General features: G+C 37.2%; 1 protein-coding gene across 1 annotated transcript; it reads left to right on the top strand.

Annotated features, from left to right (window-relative positions):
* The first annotated feature begins 1,227 nt into the window (after positions 1–1,227).
* LOC117933535 (N6-adenosine-methyltransferase non-catalytic subunit MTB) lies at positions 1,228–12,351 on the top strand. Its single transcript, XM_034854936.1, has 7 exons — positions 1,228–1,377; positions 2,927–5,687; positions 6,240–6,323; positions 6,452–6,556; positions 6,692–6,800; positions 7,538–7,689; positions 11,800–12,351. The coding sequence occupies exons 2-7, from the start codon at positions 3,009–3,011 to the stop codon at positions 12,247–12,249; spliced, it is 3,579 nt and encodes a 1,192-aa protein (XP_034710827.1). The 5' UTR covers positions 1,228–1,377; positions 2,927–3,008; the 3' UTR covers positions 12,250–12,351.
* Positions 12,352–13,222: the final 871 nt, after the last annotated feature.

Here is a 13,222-nt window from a genome sequence, read left to right as displayed (position 1 = left end):
ATGTTTTATGTTTTCTAAAAATAGAAAATAGTTTATAACTATCGAATGTTTTTTTCATTTTTTTTGTTTTAAAAAACGTAAAATTATTATTGAAAATGGTTCCCAAATAGGACCTATATTTTCTGTTTTTAAAAATAGAATTTTTTTTTTGTTATGTAAAATAGAAAACTATTATTGAAAACATTCGCCAAACAGAGGCTAGACTTTCAATTGGAACCCTAATAGAGGTTTGGGTGGAATTAAGAAGAAACAAGCTCAAAAGAAATTCTCAAATCCGCATGGAAACAGAAGTAATGCAAAATGAACCCTTCATCGTAAGATAAAATCATATTCCTCATTTGATTTAGGAAAGCCTACATCGAGAGTACTTTCCTCAACATACAAATGGGGAAACATATGAGGGAATGCTATGTAAAACGGAAAAATTAGGACAGAAAAAAGCTTTGTAGAAAAGAAAGTTCAATAATGAGCATATAAGCATCAAAAGTAATGGAAGCAATGGTAATAATAATAATAAAAAAAAATCATTGTAGAAAAAAATAGAAAAATATGTTTGGTAATAAAAAAATTAATTTCTATTTTTCACAATGGTATTTTAAACAAATATATATTTTTTGTTTTTACTTGTTTTATAAAACTATTTTAAAACATGATTATATAAAATACAAAAAATAATTAAAATTAAAACTACTTATATAAAAATTATTTTTAAAACACATTTAAAAACATTAAAAACTTCTTAAATTTTCGAACAAATTCTACTGTATAAAATATTAAAGAATGGTTTTTAAAAACGGTTATAACTGTTTTAAAAAATAGTTACTGAATAATGCTTAAGTTTTCAATTGGATAAACTTATTTGTTTTATATTTTTAAAATTAAATATTTTTATATAAAAGTAGAATGTTTTGCACAAAAGTATAGATTCGTGTTATTTTTAAAAAAAAATTATAAATTTGCCTTATATCTTTAAACAAATTTTAAAATCGAGATATTAATTTTTTTTTATACCTAAAAATTTTAGATAGTTTTTAAATCATTACTTTCCCGTTGTCATTTTTTAATCGTTATTATATATTATATAAAAATTATTATCATTTTTCAATTTAAAAATTTAAAAATATGAAATATATATTATTAATTATTAAATAGTAAATAGGACAAAAAATGAGCAAAAATTACGTCTTTGCTAAAATCTATTGACCTGGAATTCCCCAAGCCTAGTGAGAGGGCTTCTAGGGTTCCTACCTTTTCCAAACACAACTCTCACTCTGAAATGCTCTCCACCTTTTCTACCAAAGACTCTCTCTACTTTTCCTCTCTACGAATCCATTAGGTTTCCGGCGGAGAGAATTGACGGTGGATCACCAACATAAGGTAACCCTCAACCCTAACCGTAAATCCCCTTTTCACAGAACATTTGTTTACAATACATGTTTTTTTTTTTTTTTTTTTTTTTTTTTTTTTTTTTTTATGAATATTTTTTTGATATTAAACTGTGTTCTTTTAGGTATGGTTGTTTCTTTTAAAGCTTTAACTCGATTTCAATTATAGTTGTTATGTTTGAAATTTTCTTTTTCTTTTTTGCTCTGAAAATGTGGGTAGCGTTTGGGTGCTGAGAAAGTGGAGGGCATGGGAAGGAAAGGGAAGGAAAATTGTAATGTTGAATTTATGTTGTTTTTGATTGGTGTGAAATGGGAGGAAGAGAACATAAACAATTTTTCTTGGGAATTTAGCAGTAGGAAGCCGAAGATTCCGAGCCTTTGTATTTTTTTGTTTTTCCAACCGAAGAGAGAATTGAGTTGGTTGACTTAACAATGTGTTAAGTAATTACTTGGTAAGTGTGGGTTTTGGGTCTTCTATGGACTGAATTGGGATTTGGAAAATTATAGTTCGTTACCTTTGATTTTTCCCCCCTATGGGAAAATTGATGCCTTTCGATGCTGAGAAACAGGACGGAAGGAAAGAAAAAGGAGGAAAAATAGAAATTTGAATTATTATGATATGGTATGTTTGGCTGGTTGAAAAAGGGGGGAAAAGAATATAAATCAATCTTTTGACTCAGGGATTCTTTTGAGCTGTTAATGAAGGCAATAGGAAGCACTTTGTTATTATTATTTTTTATGTGTTATATATGTGATATTGAACTTTGCTGTGATAGAGGGTTAGTGGGTTTTTGAAGCTTTATTTGGATTTGCAAATTACGGTTTTCTCAGGTTTGAGGTTTTTTTTTTCGTGTGGAAAGGTGGGTACCCTTTGTTTGCTGATGCATGGGAAGAAAATGAAGGAAAAAGAAATTGAGGGGGTATGGTTATGGTGTTTTGGTCGGTGAGAAAAAGGGACAAAAAGGAAATAAATCAAAATTTTGAATGTGGGCTTCTCATTAGTTGGTGTATTATTATGCAATATTGAACCCTGCTCTGCCAAGGTCAGTGGGTTTTTTGAGCTTTCTTTGGATTTGGATTCAGATCCACAAATTGTAATTTGTCAGATTCAATTTTTTTTTTCTTTTTCATTTTGAAAAGTGGGTATCATTTAGCTATGTGAAGTCAAGGAAGGGACTACAAAAGATGCCATTAGCAAAGGCTTGGTTCTAGAACTCAACTAAACTCCATAAGACTCTATTTGTGACTACTATGCTAGTTATTCGGTTGTCCGGGCTCCTTTCATACAAAGATTTCAGAAAAAATAAATCTGCCTAAAATTTTATTTCTCTTAGAATTCCTTTTGTCTCTATGGTTAGTTTATCATGAAGCTGGAGTGAAATTTAACTTGTATCTTCTATTTCCTTGAAGGAAAAACTCTTTACAGATGAGCATTTCCTCTACTTGTTTTGGAGAAATTTTCTGGCAAAACAAACGTGGCAGGAGCAATAAATAATTTTGCTCTGAGTTTCATTTTCTCATTTTTCCTTCACCATTTGCAGGATGATTTTTTTGTACTTTTGTCATGCATATTAGTCTGTCCTGGGACTAAAGAGGAAACAATTCATCAAGGTCTTTGCTTGAATGGATTCACCTGAACGTAGGAGCTATGGGAAACGTGACATAGAGGATAATTCAGATGTGAAAAGTGAAAGAGCCCGGGATGATGAAGAATGGGAGGATAGCGATAAGAGGAAGCACAGATCAAGTAAGTCAAAAAAGCCTAGCAATGGAGAAGAAACTGAAGGATCAGGAGGTGGAAGAAGGAGAAGTTCTGGCGAAAGGAATGAAAGCCGAAAAAGGTCAGGTGGCTCTAGAGCTGGAAGTGATGAAGATGATCATGAAATAAAAAAGGACTCCCGTTCTAAGCAGATGAAGAAAAAACAAGAGGAAAGTGCTTTAGAAAAGTTGAGCAGTTGGTACCAAGATGGAGAATTGGAGAACAAGCAAGATGGTGGAGATAAGGCAGGAAGTAGAGGGCATGGTCGAGCTGATGAAGGTGAGAGAAGGAAAATGGCCTCAAAGTTTGCAGACCATGAGGGTTCCCAGAGAAGTAAAAGCAAAGAAGAAAAATCTCGTGATGGAGAGCTTGAAAAAGTAATGGAGAGAGATTCCAGGCATTCAGACAGGAAAGAAACCAACCGAGAGAAAGGCCATGGATCTTCTGATCAGGTGAGAAACCCAAGGAGAAGATGGGATGATGCAGATTCTGTTGTGAAAGGGGAAGAAAGTAATTATGAAAAAGCTGATTTGAGAAGTGGGAAGGCTTCTGATCCCAAGAATGAGGGTGCTAAAGAGAGAAATGCGTCTGCAAGAGCTGAACCCACTGAGAGCAAAAACAGAGGCATAGATTCAAACAGCGACAAGGGTGTCAAATCTAGCAACAAGGAAGAGAGAAGAAATGATGCTGAGAGGAGTAAGAGCAAAAACAGGGCAGAAGCTCCTGAAGAAGATAATAAAGCAAGTCCTCTGGCTCGTGAAGATCGATCTGGCAGGGAGAAAAATGAGAAGCACAGACAGCAGCGGACTCCCACTGGTCGCGATGTTGCTGAAAACCGGGAAAGGTCTTTCAATACTGATGAGGATGGAAGTGTATGGATGAGAGACAAAAGTGGGAGAGAAGTTGGGCACTCTAACAGGTCAAGAACACCTGAGAGGAGTGGGAGACGGCATCAAGGATCAGAGAACTATGAGACTGACTATGAAAGAAGTGTTGGCCTCAAACGGAAGGAACTGGAAAAGGATGGTTACAGGGATGATAGGTCAAAAGGCAGGGAGGATAGCTGGGGTGACAGGAACAGGGATCGAGAAGGTTCCAAAGAGAGTTGGAAAAGAAGGCAACCCAGCAGTAACGATAAAGAGACAAAAGAAGGGGATGTTGTGTACGATCATGGAAGAGACTGGGAGTTACCAAGACATGCTCGGGATAGGACTGATGGGCGTTCTGGAAACAGGAAAGATGGGAGCAGGGGTGAAGCTGTGAAAACGTCATCAAATTTTGGAATTGCAAGTGAGAATTATGATGTGATAGAGATTCAAACCAAGCCTCTTGATTATGGAAGAGCTGACATGGGATCCAACTTTGGCAGGCGAACTGAAGGTGGTCCTACATCTGACATGAAATCAGCACCAAATGCTGAGGAGTGGGCATATATGCGGGAGGACAGGGCAAGAAGGACTGATGTATATGGGTCTGGCCAGGCTGGTGATGATTTAAAGGAAAGATATATAGATGATAGCACCCCTATGCGGGATCAGCATTCTTGGAGAGAGGACATTGACATTCAGGGAGGGAAAGGAAGAGGTCAGAAAGGTGCTATGTCTGGTCGTGCTGCTGGTGGCCAAAGTTCTAGTAGTGGTTCACAGCCTCCTTATGGAAACCAGGATCCAGGTTCTTTTAGTAGGGCTACTGCTCAAGGAGTAAAAGGGAATAGGGTTGGGAGAGGAGGAAGAGGTAGGCCTACTGGGAGAGACAACCAACAGGTTGGAATCCCATTGCCTTTAATGGGATCGCCTTTTGGACCTCTTGGAATGCCGCCACCTGGACCAATGCAGCAACTTAACCCTAGTATGTCTCCTGCTCCAGGGCCTCCAATTTCGCCTGGTGTCTTTATTCCACCATTTTCTCCACCTGTTGTTTGGCCTGGAGCTCGAGCTGTTGATATGAATATGTTAGCTGTTCCACCTGGTCTCTCTTCTGTTCCTCCTGGACCATCAGGTCCGAGGTTTTCGCCTAACATAGGAACTCCACCAAGTCCTGCCATGTATTTTAATCAGCCAGGCCCTGGAAGAGGGCTGCCTCCAAGCATATCTGGCCCTGGTTTTAATGCTGCAGGATCAGTAGGACGCGGACAGTCACATGATAAAGCCCCTGGGGGTTGGGTTCCTCCTAGATCTGGTGGACCTCCTGGTAAAGCTCCTTCAAGAGGAGACCAGAATGATTACTCTCAGAATTTTGTTGACACAGGTATGCGGCCACAGAATTTCATCAGGGAGCTAGAGCTTACTAATGTTGTGGAGGACTACCCCAAACTTCGTGAACTCATACAGAAGAAAGATGAGATTGTTGCTAAATCTGCTTCTCCTCCCATGTACTACAAGTGTGATTTACGGGAGCATGCCCTGTCACCAGAGTTCTTTGGAACTAAGTTTGATGTCATTCTTGTGGACCCCCCTTGGGAGGAATATGTTCATCGGGCTCCTGGTGTTGCTGACCATATGGAGTACTGGACCTTTGAAGAAATTTTAAATCTTAAGATTGAGGTATTTGCTTATGCTTTTCTTTGCAACCCTCTCTTTAATGGAAAACAAGCGTTTCCATGCAGATGCCTGCAGGTGAAAAATCAGCATTTTAACTTGGTAACCGGTTATTTTTTATGCCTCCTCATCGCAAAGTAGTAAGACTATTAATAGTAGTTCAATGTAGACATCTTTTTTTCTTTGTTTTTTTTTTAATGTCAGAGTACCTTTTGAGAATTGACATTTTTTTAATGTAGATAGTGTTGACAATATTGATATATTATTCCTCGATTCCAGAACAATAAAATGATGAATAATGATACTATCAGTGTGCAATTTGTTATTTAATATCCATTATAATTGCATCATATCATATTACTTAAATAGTTATTTTATTGTTTGGATCCACAAAACACCTTATGCACAGTTTGTCTGTTTAACTCTTCCTGACAGAGTTATCCTTGGACTTACGTAAAAATGCTTCCTGAACCTGACATCAATAGATCATTTTGACATTCTTTCATTTTGCCCCTTTTGACATAAAATCTGAACTTTTGTTTCCTTAAATGTTTATAGGCGATTGCAGATACACCCTCTTTCATATTTCTTTGGGTGGGTGATGGTGTGGGCCTTGAGCAGGGCCGTCAATGTCTAAAAAAGGTATGTAATTCAAGCTTCATAATTAAACCATGTGAGTAGGACTTTCCCTTTTTGGGTGCTGGCATTCATATCACATGTTGTTGGTCCCTTGTGATTTTTATTTTTAATTTTGTTTCTTGGTTATTCAGTGGGGATTTCGAAGGTGTGAAGATATATGTTGGGTAAAGACAAATAAAACTAATGCAACTCCAGGCTTGCGCCATGATTCTCATACTTTGTTTCAGCACTCAAAGGTTGGTAGTGACTTTGCCCTTCATTATGAATAATTTCATCTTCATGTCCCTGTTCCCTCTCGTTTGTTGTCTGTTGCTTTTTGAATGCAGTTATTATTTTCCTAAACTGTCTAGTCATGTGTCATTGTGATGAAGGAACACTGCTTGATGGGCATTAAAGGAACTGTTCGTCGGAGTACCGATGGTCATATCATCCATGCCAACATTGACACAGATGTAATTATAGCTGAGGAACCTCCTTATGGTTAGTATTTGTGACCATTCTAACTTGGACGTCAACACTGCTTGCATTAGTCCATTTATCACTACGCTACCTGCTTCATGTATATCAAGAATGCAGACAAGAAACTGTTTGGGCGTGTCGCTATGGTTTTGAGTTTCATTTGAATTTTTTATTTTTTATTTATCAGAAGTTTCATTTGAATGTTGTACAATAAAGGTTGTTTAATTCGTTTCAATGCTAACATTTTTTTCTCCCATCTCCTTCTCATTTGTTTACAACATGTGTTCTTAACTGAAAGGGGTTGGTACATAAGGTCTTGCTCTTTTTATGTGATGTTTGTACAAAGAAAAACAAGTTGAAGCAGAGATTCCTAGCGCCTATGTTTCTTGGGCATTATAGCATTAGGAACTCATGTTTCTAGTACTTGCAATGGTTTGAAAAGTTTGTATATGTTTTTCTCGAGGGAAGGTTTTCTTTATACTGGCACAATGTAAATAAATGAGATTTTGGAGGTTTTATTTATATTGTGTAAAGTATGTAAATAAATGAGATTTTAGCAATGTTTGTTACACAATTTTATTTTTAGCTGTAAAAATAACTGAATGGCATATTAATGCAGTCTGAAGATCCTGAATTCCTCCTTCATCTGCTATTTTCCATGTTCTTTACTGGTACAGGGATATTGTAAATAAACCAAAAGAAAAAAAAAATTGGTGAGCAATTGAGCCCTTTGAAATTCTTTTGCCAATGGATTGCAGGTTCAACTGCAAAGCCTGAAGACATGTACCGGATAATTGAGCATTTCTCTCTTGGCCGTCGGAGGCTTGAGCTCTTTGGTGAAGACCACAATATTCGGTCTGGGTGGCTGACTGTTGGTAACGGATTATCCTCATCAAATTTTAATGCTGAGGTACAATATTCTGCATCCCCTTTCTTCTTCTGGAAAATCAATCAATATGAATAGTTGAACCCTTTTGCCCATTAACTATTTCATTTCTGGAATTGGCTGATTATTTATGCTGAACTTGTTTTATTGGGAAACTTTGGGATATGATGACTAGAAACTCATGTTAAACATGTGATTGGAGTACCTGATGACTGTAACATGTTTAAAAGAAAACAATTTCTTTAGGTTTCATAATGGAGGAAAATGACACTTCTCTAGGCTCTGTTACTACAAAAAATAATTTTCTAGAAGAAAAGCATTGAACTTAAATAGAGACAAAACTCTAGGCCAAGGGTGGGTCCTCTATGTCCTTTTGGCTGTTCAGTTGGGATCTTGTAAAGGAAGAGGTGATAGGCTTTTTTAGAGAGTTTCATGATCTAGGTAGGTTTGGAAAAAATCATAATGCCATGTTTTCTGTGCTAATCCCAAAAAAGAGGAGGAGGAGGAGGAGGGGGGGCAGTGGATGATCTAACAGATTTTGGGCCAATTAGTTTGGTGGGTGGCCTTTACAAGCTCCTAGCAAACTTTTTTGGCGGCTTAAGAATGTGGTATCCAAATCCTAGACTGCTGCCATCGAGAGAGGACAAATTCTAGATGCGGTGCTTATAACTGTTGATTTCATTGATTCTATGTGGAAAAATGGAAAGTAATGCCTATGGAGTTTTGTAAGCTGAACATAAAGAGTGTATGATCAGGCTAATTGGGCATTTCTGCTACTAGTTCTTGAAAATATGAACTTTGGTCAAAAATGGGTTAGATGGATTAAATGGTGCATATCTAACACAAAGTTCTCTATTCTTGATAGTGGCATGTCTTCTAACCTTTTTCAAAACTCTATAGGCTTGAGATAAGGGGGCTCTCTTTTGCCTTATTTATTTGTTTTAGCCATGGAGGCCCTTAGTTGTCTTCCTAGGAGGCCTGGGGAGGAGGGCTGCTTGTCGGGGTTTAAGGCGAGGAGAGGAGGTAAGAGGGTGGAAGTGTCCCACCTATTGTTTGTTGATGATGCTATCATGTTTTGTAAGACTTTCCAAGTTCAGATGATCATTTAAGTTTGTTGTTCATGTGGTTTGAAGTCATCTTAGGGCTGAAAATAAGCTTAAAGAGTGAATTGATTCCAATAGGAAGGGTGGAGGAATTAGCCACTAGGATTGGTTGCAAGGTGGGAGCGTAGTTTTAAAAGGTGCAAGGTCACTTAAGGTGCATTGTCATCTTGGAGCCTAGGCGCTAAGGTGCGGGCTTTAGCGAAGTGAGGTGCACCCTAAGTCATATGTATAATTTTATATAATGTAATAACTCTTAATATGCAACCATTTGTCCGAGATTCATATATCATCAAATATTATCCAAAATTTCAATCTAATAAATAAAAAATATAAAAAATGAGTTCCAAGCATATAAACAATCAAAGTATCATTATGTAATTATTGCAATACATGAATTATAAATAATAAATAAAATGCAAATGAATCACAATGAATTCAGTTTTAAATTTTTTTAAAATAAGATAAAAATTGTACCATTATTTTATTATGATTATCACAATAAATATTGATATCATTATCTAGTGTGATAAAGATAAATAAAATAAACGAGATCTAAAAAATAAAATTAAAAATTAGAAATACAAATGCTAAGCCGTAAAAAAAAAAAAAAAACACATCACTACCTATCAAAAAAAAAATCATTGAGTAAAGGAATGTGAGGTCTGAGACTTGGAGAAACCCCAGGTATACTTTTCCTCTTTCTCCTTCCTCTCTTCTTCTCTTCTACCATTTTGGTGCTGCTCCTAAAAAAATAAAAGGTCAAAGCAATTCCTTTTTGACTTGTTGCACCTGTGGGAGCCTCACACTTGGACAAGAGGTGCATGCCTCATGTGCCTAGGTTGTGCCTCGTTGAAGGCGTTGCGCCTCACTTCAAGCGAGGCACTTAGGGGACTGCATTGCTGCACCTTAAGCCTAGGTGCGCCTAAAGCACCCCTTTTAAAACTATGGATGGTAGAACTTTCATCTACTTATTTAGCTCTTACCCTAGGTGCTCTTTTTAAATCAATGGTGGCTTGGGATGTTATGAAAGGTTAGGGATGTGGAAAAGACAATATATATTTAAAGGGGGGAGACTTACTTTGATGAGGAGCACGTTATCTAACTTACCTATCTACTTTATATCCTTGTTTGGCATTATGAGGAAAGTCGGATTGAGGCTTGAGAAGATTCAAAGAGATGTCCTCTAGGGTGATCGGGTGCTTGTGAAAGACCACTCTTCATGAAGTGGCCGATTGTTTGCACAGATAACGGGAAGTGGGGCTTGGGTGTTAATAAGGCCTTTTTTTGCAAGTGGAGCTTGTGATATGCATCCAAAAGGGAAGTGCTCTAAAAGCAGGGTCAAAGAAGGAAAATATGGAGAGGATGAAGGGGAGTAGTGTTCTTGGGAAGCAAGAGATGGGTATAGGGTTGAACTATGGGAAACTATTAGGAAGGATTAGGACTTCTTCAATAGTAGAGCCTTTTTCTGTGTGGGTAAGAAGTTTTGGAAGGAAATGGTTTAGAGATGAGAGACTCTATGCATGGATAGTAATTTGGAAGTCATAGGTACCACCTAAAGCGAGCTTCTTTTCTTGTGACGCTAGCTAGGGAAAAGTTCCTTCTTTAGATTAGTTTCAAAGGAGATGGTGATCATGGGTAAATAAATGCTTTTTGTGTGAAGTTGAGGAGAAATCCATTGATCACATCCTCCTTCACTGCAGTGTTATCAAAGGCGATCGTCTGGGTTGCATAGGCCACAAAGCCAAGTGAGGCAGATAAAAGTTACCTCTTGAAGACCGAGGCAAGGTGACTTCAAAGAGGCAATACCTACACGATTGCCTTGGGATAAGGCTCAAGGCATAAAGACAACCTTTGATCATGGATTAAAATTAAACATATGTAGATTGTAATTTAATTCAATCTAACATTAAATTTTTTTTTGATGAATAAAGAGAAATATATTAAGAAAAAAGAGGCACTTCAAGGAAGCACCCCAGCATATACAGGAGGTATACAAAAGAGAGGGAAAAAACCTTTAACCAGGGCCTAACCAATCAACAAAATCTACAACGGAGGGGGGACCAAAACCAAAAAACCCCCTGGTCCACGCCCACAGATTACAAAGTAAAACCGATTTACACCCATGAATCGATTGCTCTTCATTTTTCAAACGCCCTACTGTTTCTTTCCTTCCAAACAATCCAAAAAAGGCACAAGGGAATCAATTGCTCTTCATTTTCACATAGCCTTCAGGCTTTAGCCTTGGGGCTTTTGGTATTCTATTTTAGATCCTGGGCATGGGTCTTTGTTTAATTTTTAGAAGTAAGGCTTAGCTAGATTCCATTAGCACTTTAAAGGAAGGGGGGAAAAGAAAGAGATTTAGAAGGAGACAAGAAGAGTTCTTGGCTGTTGGGTGTCTGGTTTTTGCATTTGGAGGAGAGGTGCTTTGCTGCTAGTGTTTTCATGCCATCTGGTTATGACCACTGCTTTGCTTAAACCCTGAATTTGGACCCATGCAATTGGTGGATGAAGAAGAAGAATGGGTGGACAACATTGATATTGATAGAGAGGATGATATAACAATTATATATGATGATGGTTCCTTAGATGATCCTACTGGTGATATCAACAGTGATGCTGAATAGGGAAGGCTAATTTGATAGAGCCATGAATTTTTTGGCTTTATTATTATTCTCTTTTTATGTGATTTTATTAGTCGTGTGTTTTTTTTTTTTTGAGATACATTTTTGTTTTAGTTAAGCCTCATTCTGCATCAAGACTAATGTGTCATCTTATTTGAGCGAGAAATGCCTTAATAGTTAATATGATCTTTTAAAACTCCAATGATGTTACACTTCATTTTAATAGTCATGTCATTCTCTTGTTACCATCCAATCACATTCATCTCCTTAAACAGGAACGTTCTTGTTCATCATGATTTTATTTTGTGAAAGATAATGGAGTTTTAACCCTTAGGCCATTCATATATTATATGTCCTTTCGTTGAATTTCTTGTTGCATAACCCTAACAAATCATATGTGAAATTCTCAGGCATATGTCAGGAATTTTGGTGATAAGGATGGGAAAGTTTGGCAGGGAGGTGGAGGACGAAATCCTCCTCCAGAGGCGCCCCATCTTGTCATGACAACCCCTGAAATAGAGTCTCTTCGACCCAAGTCGCCAATGAAGAACCAGCAGCAACTGCAGCAGCAGCAGTCGACCTCCATTTCTCTGACAACAGCTAATTCATCAAACAAAAGGCCGGCTGGTAACTCACCCCAGAATCCAAATGCTCTGAGTATGAACCAAGAAGCTTCTAGCTCTAACCCATCAACTCCTGCTCCTTGGGTTTCACCAATGGATGCCTTCAAAGGACGGGAGACCGGCAATATGTCTTCAGAGGATAAGGGTGTTGACATTTATGGGTATAACACATCTTTTGGACAGATAAATGGAGACTATTTAGATTTTGAAGGTCATAGAGGAATGAATTTGTTGTAACAAAATATTCAGCATTGGTTTCTGCTGCTATGTTGCTTGTAACATTTTTTTTTTTTCCTCTAATGATATAAAAAAAGGGAAAAGAAATGCCTTCACATTCCATGCATGAGTCTTATGGTCATTCACTGCTTCAGCAGACCTATTTAATTATCCTCCTTGAAAGACAGCCCCTTCAGCTCAAACAATGACCTTCAAAGCCACAAAAGTCAGTTCCCTTGGAACTCTAAAATTATGCTATTTTTCCAGACAGGTACAAACACCTTCTATCCATCAGAAGTAGATATCCAGAATAGAAATCAGCAACATGTCTTTGATTTTGCATGAAGTTAAGACTCATCTTCTCCTCTCTATTGGGTTCAACATGCCCTGGAAGCATGTTGTGATGCATAGAAATACATAATCTTAAACAATGAGAGAACATGCTAATTAGGCTCTTTAATCTACAACTTTCTCATCCAATTACCAAATTAAATGCTTAAAATAAAAAGTCTAGTTTACACACAATAGCAAAAGACTCTTGATTGTGATCCAGAAAACACCAAATCAACTATACACCAGAAGCTGGATAACTGCAGGGAGGTTTAGCACAAGTCCCTCTGTATAGTGGTACAACCCAAATTGGAGGCAGCTCGCTATGATTCTGTGGATGCTCCAATGTACAGAGTGGTCTCAAGGTTCCCTCAAACAGTTCATGGGAACTGAAAATCCTTTGGTTCAACCAGAAGTAGATCCTTTGGTTCAAGCGATTCCACAAGATACAGCTTATATTCATGGTGTAGATTATCACAAACTTGAGAAATTATCCAAACTTGTTAAGGAATTAAATGATGAATCAAAATTATCTTTAAAATCATAATCATAATATAATAATATTTAGTTGTTATTTCTATTTGAATTAATCTTTTTATATGGCATAAGCTTTGTATTTAATTAAATTATTTATGTGATATCTAGTATCACATCGGATAAGAAA

Source organism: Vitis riparia, chromosome 16 (genome assembly GCF_004353265.1).
Source record: "Vitis riparia cultivar Riparia Gloire de Montpellier isolate 1030 chromosome 16, EGFV_Vit.rip_1.0, whole genome shotgun sequence".
Lineage (NCBI taxonomy): Eukaryota > Viridiplantae > Streptophyta > Magnoliopsida > Vitales > Vitaceae > Vitis > Vitis riparia.
Note: the sequence above shows the minus strand (reverse complement) of the source record. Positions and strands in the feature narration are given on the sequence as shown.

Excerpts from the sequence above, each read along its gene's own strand:
- LOC117933535 (XM_034854936.1), top strand. The coding sequence starts at position 3,009 with ATGGATTCACCTGAACGTAGGAGCTATGGGAAACGTGACATAGAGGAT. Across the intron at positions 5,688-6,239 it reads TTTTAAATCTTAAGATTGAG|GCGATTGCAGATACACCCTC; the intron begins GTATTTGCTTAT and ends AAATGTTTATAG. Across the intron at positions 6,801-7,537 it reads AGCTGAGGAACCTCCTTATG|GTTCAACTGCAAAGCCTGAA; the intron begins GTTAGTATTTGT and ends AATGGATTGCAG.